This window comes from Suillus paluster, assembly GCF_016628075.1.
Source record: "Suillus paluster strain FC165 chromosome Unknown EDB91scaffold_17, whole genome shotgun sequence".
Taxonomy (NCBI): Eukaryota; Fungi; Basidiomycota; class Agaricomycetes; order Boletales; family Suillaceae; genus Suillus; species Suillus paluster.
The window spans coordinates 435,141-455,376 of record NW_024537577.1 but is presented as its reverse complement, the minus strand read 5'-3'; the positions used below and the strand labels follow the sequence as shown (position 1 = coordinate 455,376).

Genomic DNA, 20,236 nt, shown 5'->3' with positions numbered 1-20,236 from the left:
GGTTCCGCTTGTTCCGTGCGAGTTCCGCTTGTTCCACTTGTTCCGCATTTTTGCGGATCCTCATCCTACCTGCGGGAGGGTTGATTAGGGTCGTTTAGACAGAGACTAGTACTCCCCAGTAGCAATCCCCTTTAGGGTCGAACGTGCTTGCTCTCAAGTGAGGCAGTAGGCAGCAAAGACCCAACTGTGTAGTAGATCGATTTCTCTCCGCTGCACTTGTTGTACCCACAGCGGCCAGCATCCTCATGACCAGGAAATATTGCAACACCAGAAATATGAATACCATGGGTGTGGTACCAGTAACCAGCCTGTGTAATACTTAGTATCTCTACCAATGTCCTATTAATGCGAGACTCACTGCTTTTGAAAAATCATTGCAAACATGCAGCATCAGAGAACTAGCAGATCACGACGTCAGGTCCTCAGTTGCACCAGCAAGTGAACCATCCCAATACTCCTGAATCTTCTGCCACAATGCTGCATATTTGGGGTCTTTGTACGGATGGGCCTTGTAGTGTGCTGCTTGCTCCTCCTTCCAAGCTTTGATATCCTCTGCGAAGAATGTAAGCATACCACGCACACCCACAAAGGAATATACATATGTTCTTGAGAAGGGGGGCTAAAAGTCTTGAACTACATTTAGTGCTAATTCCAAGGAGACTCCTTGCGCGTTGCCTTCGTGGCCAGCCCTGCCTCACTGAGGATCACCCTTGCACTTTTGCCATATTCTTTTCCTAACACTTTCACTGCTTTGACGGTGGTTCACCCAAGTTCCTGTGCCTTTGAGACCACTTCCAATGGCAGCCTTCCCTTCTTGGCAGGGTCTTTGTCACTTTTATCCTCATTGACCTCCTGTTCCTCATTATAGTCCTGCTTGTCATTGGAGCTTCATGGACTGGGGTAGGTGTCATCTTGGTGGCATCCAACCTATGCTGAGGTATCATTACAAACATTAGTGGCTTCCTTTGGCTTGTCCAATCGATGAGCAGTGGAGACTAAAAGGATAGTTAGGTGTGACCTAGTAATCTAACGCTGGGAGTGACAGACCTGAAGTGTCCTTGTGACTCGGAGCTTCATGGACTGGGGTAGGTGTCATCTTGGTGGCATCCAACCTATGTGAGGGAAGAGCAACTGTAACATTTGATTCGCTTTGGGCAGTAGATGCTAAAAGAACTGTAAGTGAGCTAGAAAATAAGAATGGCTCAGAATGACATACCTGATGTATCCTTGCAAACATTAGTGGCATCCTTTGGCTTGTCCGATTGGCTTTGAGCAGTGGAGACTAAAACTACAGTTAGTCAACCTAGAAATGCAACATTGGGAGCGACAGACCTGGAGTGTTCTTGTCGCCTACTGTGACAACTACTGAATTGCAGACAGGGGAAGGAGCTAGCAAACATTGAGTTAAGGTAGACGTCCACCAAATGAAAGGGGCTTGCCTGATTCCTCATCACCATCCATAGCTACTCTGTCAGTATCAGCTTTGGGATTGTTGTAGGCAGACGTCTTTTGGATGGATTGGTGCCTCGAAAAATTTGAGAGAAAAATCTCCTCCTCAGCTGATGAGGTCATGGGACCAGACTGTGAGGAGGACCATGGAAGGGGATGGGGCTTTGGTCAGGGTTGATGCACAGACAGCTAAGAAGTTAATGGTGATACCAACAACGATATGACCACATGACTTACCTCTTCTTGATTTTCGTTGCTGACGACAGACTTGGGCAAAAATCATTTGCAAAATTTGAAAAAGACCAACTTGCCTCCATGTCATCAGCATCAGACTCCATAGGATGTTTTGCCCCACGGGTCTTGATATAGGGTACAGTTAGTTGGTGAAGACAAAATATTGAGAAATATTACCAATGTTTTGCGACACGAGGTCGGGCAAGGCAATAATTGGTAGGGAAATGCTAAGAATGCTTGCAATGATATTATGGGGATGAGACACTCAGAATTGGGAGGATTGCCTTCATAACATGAATGGGTGCCACTGCGATCACCCTGAAAACCAAACTCTGCTAGCACCAAAAATGAAAGAATTAATTTGGTTTGTTATAATTCGGAGGTGTTAACCACGTACAGTGCCATTATATGAAATGATAGGTGAATGATACTATTAAAGTCCAGCTTTCTTGAGCTCAGCAAGAATTGAGTAAGGGAGGACTCGATGACCTCTGTATTTTTTGCTTGCCCACACCGCTTGTTTTCCCATTAGGCCCTTTTTATAAGCATCCATGAATCTGCAAGAATGGCATGCATATCTAAAATTTCAGGTGAAACAGAACAATCAAATAAAAAAGGGGGCTTACTTCTGCATTTGCTCAACACTCACAGACTCCAGTGCATCAACAAGGTTCTTTGCCAAATCTTCCTCACTAGCTGAGGGTGGCATTTGACAGTATATTTACTTAGCATGTCCCCAGCACTGCTCAATAAAGTTGAGCTCACAGTGAAACTTCAGAAGGAACAGTACCAAGATTCCATGTGATTCAGCGGCAAGTTCGAGTGTAGATTTGACATTCACAAAGTCAGGTTCATTGTACACCATCCATCAACAGCAGCAATGCTCAACACCAGGCTTACATGCAAAATTCAGCCTACACTCTGCATGAACATTTGCCATATTGCCATAACCGTGCTCCTCCAGAATCTTTGCCATGCCCTTGAAAATACCTGCACATGGATGGCCCTCAGGGAAATAGAATGACTGGGGGGAACCATCCTCGAAGGTGCCATCAGCCATGTGAATTTTCATCTTCGTGGGCTTCCCATCAACACCATAAATAATTTTCCCTTCTGGATTCCTTGCTGTTACCTCAATACCCCAGTTTGTCCCAACTTTAGGTGTTCCTTTAGGCATTTTGCGTGTGGAGAGAGAGCCGTTGGGGCACTTGAGATGAGTTGTTGCATTATCGAAGATGAACATATGATCTTCATCAGGCCAGTGCTTCTGAACAATTGCCATTGCGTTCTCGAACTGTGTGAGGATTTCTTCATTTGAAAAATAACCATCGCGTGATTTTCCCGCCTTAAATAATATCTGCGCTGACTCCTTTCCATCAGGTGATCGCAACCAGCCATGATCTGCTGACACGAAGTCAGCGACCATCAGAGAAGCCCCTTCCCCTTTTGTGTATGGAGTAGCACTTGTGTTTTTGTGCACCCATTTTGACTTCTTCTGGTCATTGGCATAGAATGTACTTTCATCGTGGAACCAGACACACTGAGGTCGCTCGGTGTTGCAGATCTCTTCATTATCCTTTCCCCAGATACGCATTTTTGCTTCCTCCTCTGCCTATTTCTTCAGAAAAATATGCTGATGATAATAGACAACATCTTCACACTTGTGACCATCAATATATTGACCGTGGTGATCCCGAACCCAACAGTAGTCCATATGCCTCATCCAGCACTTTGCTGTTGCCAGGGAGATGGTTTGTTTCATCTTCAGGCATGTTTTGACTTCCTCATTGTCCAGATATGTAACAATGTCTTCTGCACGGACATAAGTGCCGATGGATTGAAGGTGCTTATGGATCTCATTAGTAATGTCAGGATCATCAAGCCATGATGATCCCTGTCTCCAACCAAATGGATTGATGGGGACATTATTGCGATCCTGCACATAGGCTTTGGTTGCCTCTTGAAGTTCCCACACCCACCAACTCAACCTTCCTTTCCCATTTGCCATCAACAAGGATGCAGCCATCCAAGCCTGGTATCCAGGAGAGCAGGGATTTGTGTAATGAGTGAGGAATGATGCCATTGATTCAAGCTGTAGTTTTGTCCAATTTAACCACGGCCAGTGTTTCATGGTGGCTTCAACATGGTTTCAATATCTTTGAGTGCACTCATAGCCTCAGAGACTTCAGGTGGCTTCTGGAGTTCCCATGCAAGTCCTGTGCCCTCAGGACACACTCCGAGCTCTGCATTTGCCCCAAGTGGAGGCTCATCCTCAAAAATGTTTTCATCTGCTTCCTCGTTATCTTTGTCACCATTGATTTCCAGCTCACTGGCCTGCTTGGGTGAGTTATTCTCATCAACTCCTGGCTCATCATGATCACAATCAGCTGTAGTGAAGATTTTATCAATGTTGTGACCAGACATTGCTGAAAGCGATTCCCGCATCTCAATTATCTTGGCAGCATCGTAAATTAATTCTATGTTGAGTGAGAATGGAAGATTGGCTACGTCTATGGAAGGTGAAGTGGTTAATGAGTCCTGCACTGGTGGTGGGTTGAAAGATGAGTTTGAGAATGTGACCCCAGGCATTTCCGTGTCTGTATTGGTGGGAGAGTCAACACCCACAGGCTGACAAGGATGTCAGACATGAAAAATGAGTGTAGTGTCTCCGAGTCTGAAGCTTACCTGCACATTTTTCTTTTCTTTTGCTTGTGCCTGGTTGAGCCTGGTTCTCTTGGTGTTCCTTGTAGCATATTCACCAAGGTTCTTCAAGTTACCCAGTGCATGCTTCGGCATTATGCAGCCTGCAGTGCAGTAGTCTGACGATGCAGATGCGGAGGTGAAGGTTTACCCTTTTTGTAGTGTTACCCCTTAATTGTCACATGCAAAGATTTCATTTCCGAGCCCATAAGACTCATTTTTCTAATGGCACTTGCAATTCTCAATTTTTTAAAATTCCAGCCCACAGAGTTGTTCTAAATACAAATACGAAGAAGACTGCGGAATTTTTTTCGCCAAAAAGTGACATTTACGATGGCTATTAGCTGTACACTCCAAAGTCACACAAAAGTCACTGTTGGTCATGTGATGTTGGTTAGTTGTGCATGAGCCCTACCTTAGCAAGGAATAAAGAATTACAAGGAATACCAAGCCAAAATCAATCGTTCTGGGACTTTCCCAGAGTTGGCTAAGTGTGGCAATGTTTGGTGTGTCACTGCCATCACTTCTGTCTCAATATCATTGGTGTCGCCTTGCACAATCTCACTGTTTTCACTCCTGCATCTAATCGGTGAGACTTCCATACATTCACCTGCTCCACTGTCTACTGATCTCATGTTTCACAGATTAGAGTCCTTACATTTTTCTTCCTTTGTGGTAGGTACTCTTTATCACGTATTGTATGATAACCAGCACTTACACTCTCACGATATCACATTCAACTTGCAGGTGCGTTGTGACTTTTCATCAAGTACACGCTACTTAAACTTGGCAGTTTTCATCATGCCCACCGCTCTATCGATGTTCAAGAGCAACACAACTCTTCGGGATGGTAGGAGGGGTTATTTCTGATGTCTGTATCCTACTAATGTGCATACATACTACAGGATGGCTGCAAGCTTTCGACGCCCGCGCCATTGCTGTCCAAGGAAATTTGGTTATCACAATGCCGAACATGGACTTCGTTCCCACGTTCCACCATTTTGAAGAGGAAAACATACAGGCTTGTGCAGATGGTCGTTTTGGCGCCATAGATTGCTTTCAGTGGCCTCAAGCTTACGATAACATTTTTTGCAATTCAACTTGCATTCCTCGAAAGGAGGCATTCCCATCCCTGCATCCACTACATTGGGCTTGGTTCACTCCCACCCAAGAAGACTTCAAGCCAATCCCAGGCAACTCGTTCCCTTTAGGCACACTCGCAGCAGATAAGATCAAAGGCTTGGATTCTCTTCGCAAATCGGCAGAGAAGCAGGTGCAGGATTGGAGAGCTAATTGGCAAGGCAAGAATGACGCTGTTGTCAGTCGCATCTTGTCCCTTCGACATGGCATCTCATGGTTGAAGACACACCCCCTTACATTCCACGACCTTCTCATGTTCGTGACTGATGCCCAACGGCTGTTTCTCGAGATTTATTCATTCATGGACTGGATCCTCCTTGCTCAGCCTCGTATCACTGCTGGTGACAGGACTGCTGTTGTCAACTCGGAGTGGATGGGCGCCTTCACGCACGACAGCGACATGTGCAACAAGCTGTACATTGCTGGTATCCCTGTTTGGTATGTCCGCACCATGGCGTACATACCTTTGAATATGACAGTAAAACAGCCTGTTTTACTCACCTGTCCTGATCAAATCATCCTTTCAATGTATGCAGAGGGCAACAAAGTTCGACCGTACGAAATCATCTATTGCAGCCCAGGCGGCCACAATCGTCAGCTTCATGTTCGCCGCCTCTATGGGGGCATGACATTCAGAAACCCTGAGCCAGGTCCTTCGTTGAGCAGCTTATCTGCACCCAGTTCTTCTACTGCTGGGCCATCCTTTCAACCATCCGTTGCAGGCAAGGCCCTTCCAAAACATCATAACAAGAAGCACAGGCACCAGCCCTGTAAGTACTGCTTGCCCCTCTTTCTTATGTATCACAACTCACTACTAAATATTAGACGTCAAAGATGCTCGGCCCGCACACCACAACCAGTCAGGTGAATCCATTAGGGACAAATGGAAAGATCCTGAGAGCCCCTACTTCCCGCTGTCAAAGCTTCATTGGGATCATGCCCTCAAAAGATGCATCAAGGATTCATCTCATGTCTGCACTCCCTATGACATTGACCGAGGATACAGGTTCCCTGAACCAGGTCTCCTATTCGGTCCCAAGCTGCCAGAGCACCTTCAGGGATACATAGCCACTTGGCTCGCCTGTCGTCCAATATGGATTGGGCAGGTTGATCACAACCCTCCTCACAATTACCCGTCCCCTCAACTATGGCGTGACTTCCTCGGTAGCAGAATTTCTGCCCAATCACAAGCCGCAGCGCCCAAAGGAAAAGCTCCCGAAAAAAAAGTTCTTACTGTGGTGGAGAAGTGCAAGGGAATGATGAAGGATTTGTTCAGAGATGATATGGTGGACTCTCATGGAGATTTATTTGCACCAGAAGGAATGGTAAAATTTCATGGTGAACAGGTCCCTGTCGCCAGTCTCGCCCACCCTCCCCAGCTCCTTGCCCAAAAGATTACCTGGGAGTTGTTCGAGCTTGGATTCCGCTATGAATTGAGGGATCTCAATCGTCACCCAAGGGATGCTGGGCAGAAGATCTGGTTGGTCGCGAACAGTTGCTGTATGCCATCTTCCCTGGTGAGGCTGGCCTTGTCATGTGGTTGGAGCCATTTCTGACAGACAATTACGGGATGTGGAATAACACCTTAATTGGTGTTCTTCCATACCTTGAAAGTTTCCGACAGCTGCCGTGCTCTTGGGATGATGTGCCGCCCCTTCTTACATCGCCACTCATGCAAGAGACCTTTACAGACACAAAATGGTGGGAAGTTGCTCGTGCTGCGACTGCATTTTATGTTCAGACATTTTTCAATCACTTCGGTAGGCCTCCCATTGTTCCTCACTCGCTCCCTCTGTAATCATGATTTCATAACACTACATTGCATAATACATTTTCTTCCATGTTTGTGTACAAATATTATGTTCCCTCAGCCGTAATGGTGAAACAGATGCTTCTGTAGTTTCCTCTAGTCCTGTTTTAGTGACATGGTGCGTGTATTTGTTTCTCCAGCCTTCTGCTTGACTTTTCTGTGCAGGCATGGGACATAATGTGTTCATATTCTCTGTGGCCACCAACTCGAGCGGTTTGTCCCGACTTACTTTTATTTCTATCATATTTACCTTCTCCATCCTCCACTTCCTTCCATTATCTTACTCTGCCCGCGTTTTTGCCTCCCTGAGTGAGATGACAGGAATATCCATGACATGTGGTTGATGCCTGATGGGGCTGACCTGAAGGGACAATGCAAACCTTTTCCCTCTGTATTTTCCCATTCTGATACTGAATTATTATCCTGTTGATCATTTGCTTCTGCTTGTTGTACTTCATTTTTTTCCCCTCCCTTTTCATCCAATGTGCGGGCCAGGTTGTATGCTTGACCTTTATTGATCTCTCCTGTCTGTCGCTGATAATCAAGCCCCACGGCTACTCCAACTGACTTCGCGTTGTTGGTGACTTCCATTCACGAGTTCATCCAAGTGACTTCGTGTCATTGGTGTCTTACTTACTCCAATTGACTTTGTGTTGTTGGTGTGTGGCGCCCGTTATATTGACTCTTACAGTGCTGCACTATGGCGGTTCGTTGTCCCAAGCCTAGACGTCACAAAGTATCTACTCTGGAAGCAGCATCTGCCATGCAGGAAGAACTGCCCCCAAATACTATAGTCTATGAACCTTGGATGAACAAAGCATGGCAACATCCCCGCAAGACTCGCAAGTTAGACCTCTATCTTCCTGGCCCACCCCCTGTCTTGATTATGCCCGGACGTCAGCATCTCACTCAGCAAAGTTTATCTCTTCCATCCGCACCTAGGACGGTTACCCCCCAAGATCATGACGGACCCACAAATCCTTTTAGCAACTCCCTCCATTTCTTTAATGATCCCAGTGTCTGTCATCTCACCAGCTCACAGAAAAAGACCAACCAGTGGCGCAGATGGTCAGAAGAAGTTATTCCATCGCTTATAGTGCCCTATCTATTATGCAGGAGACTTCAATGCTATGCTACACCAACATTGTACGACAGCCACATGGAGATACTGTAGCTTGTCATGCTGGGTGTGAAACACGCAGTATCAAGGTTGCATATGTGTTCTTTGACAGTATGTTGTCTACCTTCTTTTCTCCCCCGATGGCTGATCTAATGTACATTACAGGCTTGTCAGAAATTAATATCATTGTGTGCCCCTGTTTTCCTGCCCCTCTCCAGCTCCTTCGTCGTGGGCTGTTCCCATGTGCTCCTGTTGCTCCCTCACTCGCAGTAGACTTACATGTTCTAGAGTTTGTCCACCTTCTTTTCATTCGTCAGTCCCCCAACCATACTGTGTGGTGCGATGCAGTGGAGACGTATCTAGATGGAATGGGATACAAGTTGACATTGATGGTTAGCATTTGATCCTCCACGTACATAGCATGTTTAACCTTGTATTAGCATAGCCTGCACCATCGCTTCGCCAATGCATTTCACTGGTACCGGGTGTTGACCATTTTAGCTCGTGATCACATTTCCAATCTTATTGCCAACACCTGGAAGGACAAGATCTGTTTGCAACCAATGGCAGTCGGACAACCTACTGAATACCTTTGTTCACGCTACCCACTTTGCTTTGGGGCAAATGATTGGCAAAAGGTGAAAGATTGGCAAAAGGCGAAAGATTCTTGTTTCATGTAAGTTCATTTAGGTAGCTATGGTGTTGCGTACTCAGTTGATCATACTCAGGCCAGATATTATCATTTGCATAGATGCATGCTTTACTCAAAAGTGCTCCACCAACCCTTGTGGTGCCGATGGTCATGACACTCCCAACCTGACATTATCCTTTTTTCTACCAAAGGACAACGTGCAAGCGATGGATGAGTTCATGCAGCACTGTCGAGGAGAAAGACGTCGGGAGAGGGCCTCAAGGACGGAGCCAGAAGAGGATTGCTATGAAAAGGGGATGAGTGTGCCAGTATCAGTCCTGGATGGATGCCGAGAATCTTTCATGGCTGCAGACAAGAAACGGGAGAAGGCAAGCTCTCGTTTTTTTACTGATACAGGCCTTATGGCACTGCTTTGTAGACATGACCATGTTCTCTGGATTGTGAACCTTACATTGGCAGGGGAGAAACAACATTACTCACTCACTCTATTGGACCGTCTGTTCAAGCATCTACCCCCTCAAATGACCATTGGACTTCTGTATGACATTGGGTGCCAACTTGAACGGAGCTGTCACAAATGGAATCTTCTGGATGAATCTATTTTATTGTGAATCACCTTTGCAGTTGCCATATTCCATGCTTACGGTCACCAGTGGCCTTGTCAAATTATCTACCATCCCAGGAAATGCGAAGGTTTTGGACTGTCTGACGGCAAGGGGTGTGAACGACTATGGAGTTCTCTAAAGCAACTCATCCCCCCCCTACACGTTTCTGGAGTAAGTATCACCCTTGTATCATTCTACAAGTCTGACTCTACTCTAGTTCAATCAGCATCTTTTCGTGCTTGATACTCAAATTCACCACCTTGATATGAGATTGCTGCAAGGATTTGGCCATTGGCTTCATTGGCGTTGGATACACTGCCAGACAAAGAAGAATGCGGCTCTGGAAAATTTACAAGACTTGGACCTTGACGAGGATATGCTTCATGCGGAGTGGAAGGCTCAGATTGTGCACCAGACAAGACCCGCTCCATGTAAGAGGATACCTACCTTGTGTTCTCACATACACTCACTTATATGACAACGGAGAGCGCCACCTTTTGCTATCCCCCCTCACTCCATTCCGCATGATGGCATCTTCCAACTTGATGTCGATGACAATATCTGGCAAGACATTGGACTTGAAAACATCACTATCAACCCTCTAGCGTGGTTATCAGATGAGGCCGTCAGAAACGGTATCCGGTTGCAACTTGCAGTGGATCGTTGCTTCAAGGAGGAGGCTCGACTGATGCACAAGCGGTCTGTTATGCAGGAGTGGATGTTGATGGAGTGGGAGGGTATACAGGATGCCTTGTCAAATGCAGGTGCATGATTGTGACCCTATGTCATGTCTGTTCTTAATTCGTGTTGTAGTGGAGGATGTTGTTTTGGCTTTCCACCTCACATCACATGCAGATGAGCTTGCTAACATCTGTGTTGCTTGGAGAAGAAAAGTTCAGTGTATTCCATGCGCCTGGTCAGTTGTGGATAGCTGGGGACCTTCAGATGAAGTCTTGCTTCGGGCCACACATGAACAGGTGCAGCCATCTTTTCAGGATGAGGATGACCAGAGTGTAGGACCTGTGGACGAGGATGATGAGGGTGATTTGGATTGTGGTGAGATTGGAGATGATGAACTGATGGATGTAATTGAAGTCATTGCATTGGTGGATGAGTATAGGTATGATATAGACCCTGATGATAACCTAGATGACTGTTAAGACCGTGCTCAGGGGTAAAGCGGAGTCTGAGGGGCTTGGCTTTAGCTCGTATGCTGCGCCCCTTACCTGAGTATGTGCCTCTAATTTTGGAATGTAGTCTGACACAAGTTCTATGAGTTCCGACAGGACGTTGGAACGGGGGTCTTCTGAAGGAGGACCAACGGACTACTAGGTGAGCGTGGGAAAGTCAGGTGGGGGTTGTTCCGCCTGACAGGAGGGAGGCGGGAGACTACTGTGGTCGGAACCAACAGTAGAAGTGGGGTGGAAGGGACTGCTTGGACAAAGTCCGAAGCAGAGTGGAACAGAGGGGACAGATGTGAGAGTGCAGGGTTTAGCTCTGACGCACGGGAAGTCGGATGAGCAGAGGAACGGGGGAATGGGGGATTGGGGGAACAGGGAAAATGGGGGAACAGGGAAATGGGGGAATGGAGGAGCGGAGGATCAGAGGATCGGAGGATCAGAGGGTGGCTGGCCTAGGGAGTCATTCCCCTAGGCCGGCTAACAGGAGTTGACTAGGATCAGGCCCAAGTCAGAGAACAGAAGAGCAGGGCTTAGAAAAGGTAATATTCAGACTGAAGATCTACAGACAATTATACATATGTTTATATACTCTAAGTTGGTAGCATAGCATAGCAAAAGGCCATGTGCTGAGTGTACAGAATTATTGGAAAGATGACTGAGACATACGAGAAAAGGGGCTTGGAGAATAGTATGTACGCGACGGATCAATAATCACTCAGGTATAGAGATTACCGGTGATCCAAAAGGAGGAACTATGATACTAAAAGGAGATAGGACCAGTTTGAATGGTTCCTAGTCTAGGGGTGGACCGGTCAGGCGGTCAGGCAGACCAATCGTCGGATGGAACAACACAAGAGGAACTGAAGGAACCAAGTGGGTCGGAAAAGCGGAGATGGTGGAGGGAGTAGGATTGGTTGGACCAATGGAGCGGAGGAGTGGAGCTCCAGATAGGGTTGGAGGGTAGGGATATGGTGTTGGAGGAAATAGGGGTAGTGTCAGAGAAGCGGAAGTAGCAGGGCTATTCCTACTGAGATGCACTTCATGCATTGTCGGAGAAGGAGGGATGGAGCAGACAGGGAAACAGGGGGTTGGACCAATAGTAGGGATGTCTATGAATGGTGTTGGGAGTGGCTGAATTGGGTATATGACAATGACATTGAAGATGATTTTATGCCATCATCCCCTACAAGATGTCCTACGAGATAGTATTGCATATAGATGTTACATAATAAATTTAATATATGCACAACACCTTGGTCTTTCTCTATAGGTGCAAAAGTATTAATAGCCTTTCCCATAAGTGCATGTGGTCCATACTTGGTCTGTCCCAATGTATCATTGGTCTTTCCTGATTATTTTAAAACATACCAATGGTCTTTCCCTATGACAATATAAAATACCAGCAGTCTTTCCCGGTTAGTTTAAAACATACCAATGGTCTTTCCCATTGTGATCTGGTCTTTCCTGGTTAGTTTAAAACATACTACTGGTCTTTCCCATTGTAATCTGGTCTTTCCCCCGCCCCCCCCCTCCCCCCCGATCTGGTCTTTCCCTATGACAGTAAAAAATACCAGCAGTCTTTCCCCTCTTGATATGGTCTTTCCCATGGTGATCTGGTTTTTCCCGATGACAGTAAAAAGTACCAATGGTCTTTTCCCTCTCAATATGGTCTTTCCCTATGATGGTAAAAAATACCAATGGTCCTCCCACCAGTGGATACAGGTCTTTCCTTATAAGCACAAAACATAACAATGGTTCTTCCCACAAGTGTATGTAGTGTTGTCTCAGCTCATCTCAGCTTACGCATTAGCATGACAAACCCTTGGGTACCATGTGCTCTACCTGCATCTGTACCGGCAGTATACCCATACCCATAAATGCATGGGTCACACGGGTAAACCACTGGGTATGTCTGCCCTCTTACTTCCTCTTTGATGCTTGCCAAGTCTTGTGATGCATCAAGCCAGAAGATGATCTCATTAATGTAGCTCTCAAGCTTTGTCTTGTCAGCAGGCTTGAACTTGTCAGCAAGCCTTTTGCTGATTTGCAAAGGTTGTATGCATATGGTTCAAGGCTGTTCTTGACCGGAATATGAGCAGCATGGTCATCAGATGTAGTTTATAGATATTATAGATAAGCAGAAAGATACCCTTGTATTTCTCAGCCTCATTGACTATGCACTCAATCTTCTCAGCAGACAAACAATCTTTGTTGTTCATGAAACCTTGAAGGAGAAGAGCGGGAGTTGGATGAGGGCTGCAATGATATTATTTTGTAGTTTATGCATGTCTAGTAGCTACATTTGTATGTATACCTGTCGGTTTACCCCTTATGGGTACCGTACCCGCTGTACCCTCTCAAACCTGTGCCAAGACCTGTACCTGCTCATACCCTTGGATACATGGGTATGGGTGTGGGTCAAGGTCTGGATATCTGCAGGTTTACCCATCCTAATACCTATTGCTAACAGTAATTGCTGGTAGTTTTGTCAGATGCAGAGACATTTAAGATATCATCGGCATCCATGTTGAAACAAAGGCAAGGCAGATGGATGGATCAATGGACGAATGGGCTGCAATTTTCAAAAATTTATTGCAAAAATTTGGTCATAGTAGGACCCCTGACACCCCTATGTTACAGGGAATCCCAATGTATCTGTGGTCCAAAAATATCTTGTGGTATTTCCCACATAATTTTCATAATGATCCTTGGACCATCCCCAGTACATCACATTTTGGTCCCTATATGTTCAGGGAAATACCACAGAACATAGGCCGGACCCCCCCAAAAGCACCTCTTAGGCCTCTACTTCTATAGACATAATACAACATAAGAGGTACTCAAAATGGGGTGACCAAAGTGCAGAAGGAGGGACAGAGGATGAAGTTGAGAAGAGAGCATCATTGAAGAATAAGAAGACCTGGCATGCCCAGGGGCCACCAGTGAGTAGGCATTGATGGAAGAAGTTGTGGTATTTGTGATATGGTATCTTAGTGGTCTCCCCAATCTCAGTCAGTTCTGTGTCACCGGAAAGTAGGAATATTGCCTGATGTTTGAGAATAATGAGTTGTAGTTGTAATGATAGCTCAAAAATAACTTACAACGACAGCAGTAGCAGCAATCATACCTGGTGTTGTGGCCCATAATTTCCAGATCTTGGCCTTCATCCTAGCAGATGCAGCACCTGTGGCAGCCAATGATGATTTGCCAAAGAGTGATACTTTCAACACCTGTTATACACCATATGAGGGTTTATTAGCCTGTACAACAACAAAAAAGGGATGTACTTGCACCAGCTTCGCTGATTTGAGCATCTCGTTTGGTACCGGCCTTTCAGGTGTAGGAAACAGCACTGGCGCAAACTTTGTATAGTCACCATGGGGGCTCAGTAAAAGTGCACAACATCCAGGGTCTTCACATCATTTGTAGCCCCATATGAAGATGTTCGCGCTCAGACTGAAGATGGCACCAGCACATGCCTTGACATCTGAAGCCATTTCAGAACGAGCATTACTGACGCCCCTCCCAAACTAAGGAGATTTGGATCAGAACATGAGAATACATCAACATGATAGGTGCGACATACCTGAGAGCTGAAGCTATGATAATTCATCAATTCATGCTCTTTGGCAGGAATGAACTGGAATAGTTCGACCTTCACACCATCCTCCATCGACACCCTGCTTATCCAGTGCTCCTTGCTGTTAAGATTGATGTCTGGACAAGTATGCAATGGGAAGATCTCGACGTTAATCCAAAGGCAGTGAGTGATGGAGTACTTCCTCCCAAGAGCTCAGATGGTATCTTCCTTAGCTACCATCACAAGATTGTTTGGGGTGAGATTGCATCGTTTGTGACCTTTGGATGTTGCTGCCTCAAGCAGGGAGTTCCTCTTCATAGTCTCCTGGTATCTATCACGCAAGTTGAGTAACAACTTTTGAGTGACCTCGAGAGCCCAGTGATCGCAAACTGACAGGTTTAAAATGTGATATCAAACTCGATAACAATGTAATAACTTACCTGACGGAGTTCCTGAGGCATTGCATCTACAGAAGCAGGTGTAATTGCAGCACGGACCCATACAAGCTCTTTGTCCGAGTCATCTGAATTAGACTCTGATGAGGACTCAGAGTCAAATTTGGTGTTGGACTCTGGTAGATCTTGGCGCTGCGGCATGATGGGCAAAGGCAACAGGACTGGCGCGACTCAAAATTGGGTAGAACTGGAGGAATCTGGATCAGTGTCACTGTGAGTTTATATACAGAACTCATAGTCTGGATCATGCACTGGTAGGCAAGCATTGCAATTCAGAACATTTTGGGAACTTGAGGGTGGCACCATGCACAAATACACACTAAACCTGTAGCATGAGTAGCCATTGCACACACATTAGGGACTCAAAGGTAAAATACACACCCGTTATGCTCCAAAAATGTCCAAGTACAACTTGTAACACGTAATGATCCATGTGTGGTGTCATCATCGAACCCTGCCAAGAGAGGGCCACATTATAAGAAATGCATGATGAGTACACATGTTGGTGACTCGTCAATGCCATTATTAATAATGCTCTGAAACACCCAAATGTGGTGACCTTGTTAGTGAGCGGCAATACCCTTCAAGTTCATAAAGCTTACCATTATTTGATGACATTGACCTGATTGCCAATGGCGATGAGGAAGTTGTCAGGCTTGATTTCATGGTTGAGGGATTCTCACCTGTACAATCAAAGAGTACATAATAAAAGGAGGGAAGAACAATCTTCATTGATGCTGCAGCAGGTCGTGCAATGGGATTCGGAGAGAGCAGGGGTCAGGTCTTGTTGCGAGGAGGGTGAATATACAGCATAAGGGGACCTGGGGGTGTGGGACTTTAGTGCGCGTCCATTATAACACTGGGGTAGATGTGCAAGAATACCTACTAGTCTATGAGCGGATGTAGTCCTCAATGACTTCTTGATTTTAGCCTCCATCTCAGGGGTAACATTGCTGCTTGAGGTCTCCCATAATAGGATTGTGCTGTAGATAGCAGTCAGATGTGAATGGAAAGCATAGATCAGAGGCCACACCATTTGAAAAGTTACATCGCAGAATACATAATACAATGGAGGTCTAAGGAGCCTGCCAGGATTGTGGGTTTGCAATATGGAAAGGTACATTAATATCTATGGTAGAGTTCAGTCCAGTGAGGGATGAGTTAAAAGAGTTGTCTCTGAGAATGAAGAAATATGTCAGTGTCTACATAATTAACAAGGAAATAGTCTCCAGGAATAGCAAAGTCCGGAACAACTAATACACCACGAATGATAGATTGAAGTGTGATGAATTCCGATGAAGCCATGGGTCACGCATGAAGACGAGTCAGTCGCAAATCTCGGTCAATAGCATGTCGCAGACCCATTTGCAGATCCATAGGTAGAACTAAAGCGAGATCTAAAACCTTGCTGCCAACTGTGAGCTTGAACATAAGCAAGATGCGAACAAAAATGTTCTTGTCATTGCCATCTTTGTCATTGGTGTGAATCAGGGCACAGTCGCATCGCTCATGGCCATGAAAGCTCAGGTTACACTGCAAATAATCTGTAGTGAGCTTCCAATCCACAGCAGACTTGTAGTTGACCTTGAGGAACCGATGCTCCTGGACCTGCGATAAAGAAATTTAAGAAGAGGAACATCAGTGAAACAACTATTACTGACTGTATCTTGTGCTGAGAGTATCAGCCACATTTTGCCATCAGGTAGCAGTATGTTGTAGGCAGGCAGAAAGTTGTTGAGGAATAATGAAAGTTTCTTGCGGAACTGCACAAAGGCAGGCTTGGATGCATTTTCTTCTTCAAGCTGTGAAAGGGTCAGGGAGTGTTGCAGGGCACCAAGGTGAATATGTCCACCAAAAGGTTGATCATCTAGGTCTTCCTCCTCAAGTTCTCTCTCTGAGAGCATGGCCTTGTGTTGTTCTTTGTCAAGGTAGCCAACGCGGCTGTGGATGAGCCCAGAGACGAGGGTCATATGATCTAGTCCAAGTATCTAGTATGCAAAGGATGAATGATGAGTTGAATTACAGAAAGCATGATCTAATAAAGTGATACCTGGTTAGCAATATCCTTCCCATTTGTTTGCAATTTGTATGCACATTTGATCGGTCCATGTTGCTTCTTGTTCGGTCTGGTGCTGAAGTTTTGAGCTGCTCCTTTCTCCCTAATGTCAATGAATACATGCCTTGAGGTGTGAGCCTTTGGGAAATTCCAATTCTTAGTCGTGTCATCACCAAGGGCCTCAATATATTCCTGTGTGATAGTAGTGTTGAGTCACAATGATGGGCGTGAACAATTCAGACAGGACTTACATCTAACAGTTTCTGAAACATGAGGATCTCCACCTCTCCAGCTGCAAGAGCACTTTCAGTATGAACATCAAGCAATACATACATATCAATGTGAAGATAGCTCACTATGCACTTTAAGAGTGCATAGCCAGCTTCATCTTCCACATGTGTGAGCACATTCTGTGCTGCATACATGATTTGCTATCAAAACCATGAGAAATGTGCAGTTTTAAATATAGCACACTAGAATATACCCTAGATATGTCCTGGAATTTGTTACCGTCAGTAAAATATATGTTGGTAATGCAGTTGAAATGGTTCAGGTTTCACCATTGTGGAAATGCATCAAACCTTTAAAATTAACGACATATGAGAGACTGATAGAATAACAACTGGGAAGGGACTTACTGTTCATCAACCTTCTTCTCAGCAGCACGTCAAAGTGCCTTGATGTGTTTCTTAAACTCATTGAACAAGTGATCGCCAAACTTCCCCTTATGATAGAGATGTAGTGGATTTTGCGAGAGCGCATCATGTGGGTTGGACAGCTTGACTTTCCATAATGCATTCTGATGACCATGAGATCATGTAAGTGAGAAAGACACATCCATCACGCACCTTGATAGGCCTCAAGCTCTGTTTCCTCAGTTCTGCCTCACCCACAATGCGGTCTCTGGACCATAACTTGACACGATCTTGTGCATCTTTAACAGTGCGCTTAGGGTAAGTTGTTGAAAGGTTGGTGAGTTCTTCTCTCGGGACCAGGCAAATGGGGCAAGGGCAGGCAGAATTAAGGCCCTGAATTAGCGCCATCACACACCTAAATATAAACAATTTGTGTTAGAAACAATGTGTTAATGATATATAAACATGGATCACTCACTGCTCTTTGTAATCAGCTGATAGGATCAGAATTAATGGGAATAGCCAGCATTGAGTTCCATCATAGCACTCATGTGCAAACCCAGTTGCAGATAAAACCATGATAGTTGCAAGCAGGATTGAAAATAATTCGTGCCATACAACATGCTTCAAATTTGTGTATGAAAGTTTGCCATCCTCATCTGAATCCTCGGGAACCTGTAACAAGGGGCAAAGACCATCAATTGAGCGCCATTCACACAACATTGCAAGGACTTACAATTGGTAACCAACCTACCAGACGCCCTCCTCCAGGACCATTGACATTCCTAATATTGACTGGTAGATTCCCACAGGGGGCAATTACTGGGTATGCTTTGACAGTACCAGCCGACAAAAGATGAGTTTTGTTGGCATATAATATGAACATGAAGGGCGCTCCATTCTCAGGTAATAAGGACTAAATGAATTGAAATTTAGTAGTCAGTCATGTAGTATATAAAAAGATTGAGCATACTTGAAGATTCCACCAGCGGTCTCTCATCCATAGCTCGTGGAAGAAGTGCTCAAAGTGAGTCCCGTCGTGCTTATAAAGCTGCTAAGCATCCCAGACCAAGTGCGGAGCCAACAAGGGATTGGCTAATAGGTTCATTGCCCAGTCCCACAGAGGCCGCAGATAAACTTCATACTCAATTGTTTCCTTCTTGTAATCAATGAGTATAACATGTTTTTCGAACTGTATAATTGAACATAGTCATGTACACTTGATACAAAAGTAAAATAAAGTTACACTGCTCTCACTGGTGTCATCTGGCTAGATGCCCTAGCCCATGCAGTCGTAACATCTGTGTGTGTTTTGAACAAAAACATTGTGTGACCATCTGCAACTTGCCAAATGAACTTCAACAGCTCATTCATTTGGTCCTTGTTCAGCGCAGCTTTGTGCACAAGCTCAGTGAACTCAAAGTCCACACAACAGGTAAAAGGGTGCCAAGGTGTATTATCAACCATGGGTGAACGTGTTCCCAATCTGGTCCCGTAAGTAGAAAATGTCTTGACAGTTGTAGGGTGACTGCTGTGGGGGTGGAACTCTGTCTTGAACATGTTGGAACAGGCTGAAGTCGTTGCTGTGGCTGCAGAAACTGGAATGAGACTTGGAGGAGGTGCTGCTCCTGCAGAGGTGCTAGCCATGCTTGTATCAGAGTTAGAACCTAATAAATGATGTTAGTTATGTGGCTTGGGTCAAGATAAGAACACATACATTGTCATGCCTCACCCTCAATGCTCTGCATGTCATCGAGACCCCCTTCCAGTCCTGCAGTAGGATAATTGTGGCCATCATCATAATCATACATGTCAATTAATACTGTAGCAACAGATGTTGCAGCTGCACCTCCTGATTCAGAGTCTGCAAGCACAGAGACTTGTGCAGATGTGCTGGTGGGGTTATGCTCATTTGTTTTCTTGTGTTTCTTGTTGCAATGACATTCTGACGCAAAAGATTTTGATAATCAGTGATTGATTCAGGATATTATCAAGATATATGACAAACTGTCAATATGTTCTCCTTCATTCAACATTGGGTGTACTGCAGCCTGCGCAAATTTTTTGTCCTCTTTCTTCTTTTCCTTCTGTTGAAGGCAGCTCTGCTCGTGCAACTTGATGCCTCTGGATGTGTAGGATTCATTACAATATTGACATTGGACCTTGCTGGTAGACGCAGAGGTTTGCATATATTTGCGCCCTCCATTGGTGTTGTTTCTGAGTGGAGGCATATGTCATTGTAGTATAATATAAACACGATGAAGAGTTGGCTTGAATTCAGATAAAGGGCATCGAAAATCAGTTCAAGGTATTAGAATCGAAATCGGATTGGTTGCTGACATAATCAAATGCTTGCAAGGCGCAGATGCACCTTGCAAGTTACCCAAAATAATGTTGCTTCCTTGGAATGTTCTAAAAATATACCATGGTTCCTTGGAAGAATCTTGCATTGCAGATGCAATACAGCTAAATGATATCTCAATTTGGAAACATTGCAAGGCGCCTATGGAAATTTCCGACATACAATCAGGACCTTACTTGTAGCTAATGCCATGTAATATGATAGCAAATTGACATCTGTTTCACATGACATATCAGTGTGATAACCGGACAGAACAA

At 45.1% G+C, this 20,236-nt stretch overlaps 6 protein-coding genes across 6 annotated transcripts; 2 read left to right on the top strand and 4 right to left on the bottom strand.

Moving 5' to 3' along the window:
• Window positions 1–406: 406 nt before the first annotated feature.
• Window positions 407–3,766, bottom strand: EDB91DRAFT_1246966 (uncharacterized protein; the record flags this gene model as incomplete). The annotated part of the gene is made up of 8 exons (XM_041322744.1): window positions 407–552; window positions 1,048–1,164; window positions 1,217–1,282; window positions 1,333–1,389; window positions 1,422–1,611; window positions 1,687–1,716; window positions 2,615–3,291; window positions 3,352–3,766. 8 exons carry the CDS (start codon window positions 3,764–3,766, stop codon window positions 407–409), a joined length of 1,698 nt encoding a protein of 565 aa, XP_041178773.1.
• A 44-nt stretch (window positions 3,767–3,810) lies between these two features.
• EDB91DRAFT_1246965 (uncharacterized protein) lies at window positions 3,811–4,479 on the bottom strand (the record flags this gene model as incomplete). Its single annotated transcript, XM_041322743.1, has 2 exons — window positions 3,811–4,311; window positions 4,369–4,479. 2 exons carry the CDS (start codon window positions 4,477–4,479, stop codon window positions 3,811–3,813), a joined length of 612 nt encoding a protein of 203 aa, XP_041178772.1.
• A 705-nt stretch (window positions 4,480–5,184) lies between these two features.
• Window positions 5,185–7,321, top strand: EDB91DRAFT_1246964 (uncharacterized protein; the record flags this gene model as incomplete). The annotated part of the gene is made up of 4 exons (XM_041322742.1): window positions 5,185–5,233; window positions 5,289–6,293; window positions 6,349–7,023; window positions 7,083–7,321. 4 exons carry the CDS (start codon window positions 5,185–5,187, stop codon window positions 7,319–7,321), a joined length of 1,968 nt encoding a protein of 655 aa, XP_041178771.1.
• Window positions 7,322–8,033: 712 nt separating this feature from the next.
• EDB91DRAFT_1246963 (uncharacterized protein) lies at window positions 8,034–10,940 on the top strand (the record flags this gene model as incomplete). The annotated part of the gene is made up of 11 exons (XM_041322741.1): window positions 8,034–8,429; window positions 8,489–8,564; window positions 8,619–8,845; window positions 8,894–9,129; window positions 9,182–9,712; window positions 9,759–9,798; window positions 9,852–9,881; window positions 9,928–10,141; window positions 10,199–10,474; window positions 10,524–10,830; window positions 10,883–10,940. 11 exons carry the CDS (start codon window positions 8,034–8,036, stop codon window positions 10,938–10,940), a joined length of 2,391 nt encoding a protein of 796 aa, XP_041178770.1.
• A 2,748-nt stretch (window positions 10,941–13,688) lies between these two features.
• On the bottom strand, window positions 13,689–15,067 carry EDB91DRAFT_1246962 (uncharacterized protein; the record flags this gene model as incomplete). Its single annotated transcript, XM_041322740.1, has 6 exons — window positions 13,689–13,937; window positions 13,993–14,121; window positions 14,179–14,303; window positions 14,361–14,421; window positions 14,478–14,633; window positions 14,912–15,067. The coding sequence occupies 6 exons, from the start codon at window positions 15,065–15,067 to the stop codon at window positions 13,689–13,691; spliced, it is 876 nt and encodes a 291-aa protein (XP_041178769.1).
• Window positions 15,068–16,234: 1,167 nt separating this feature from the next.
• Window positions 16,235–19,177, bottom strand: EDB91DRAFT_1236611 (uncharacterized protein; the record flags this gene model as incomplete). The annotated part of the gene is made up of 11 exons (XM_041321484.1): window positions 16,235–16,534; window positions 16,588–16,914; window positions 16,977–17,174; window positions 17,234–17,397; window positions 17,603–17,604; window positions 17,678–17,781; window positions 17,831–18,032; window positions 18,096–18,292; window positions 18,354–18,533; window positions 18,687–18,809; window positions 18,875–19,177. 11 exons carry the CDS (start codon window positions 19,175–19,177, stop codon window positions 16,235–16,237), a joined length of 2,100 nt encoding a protein of 699 aa, XP_041178768.1.
• Between the last annotated feature and the right edge of the window lie 1,059 nt (window positions 19,178–20,236).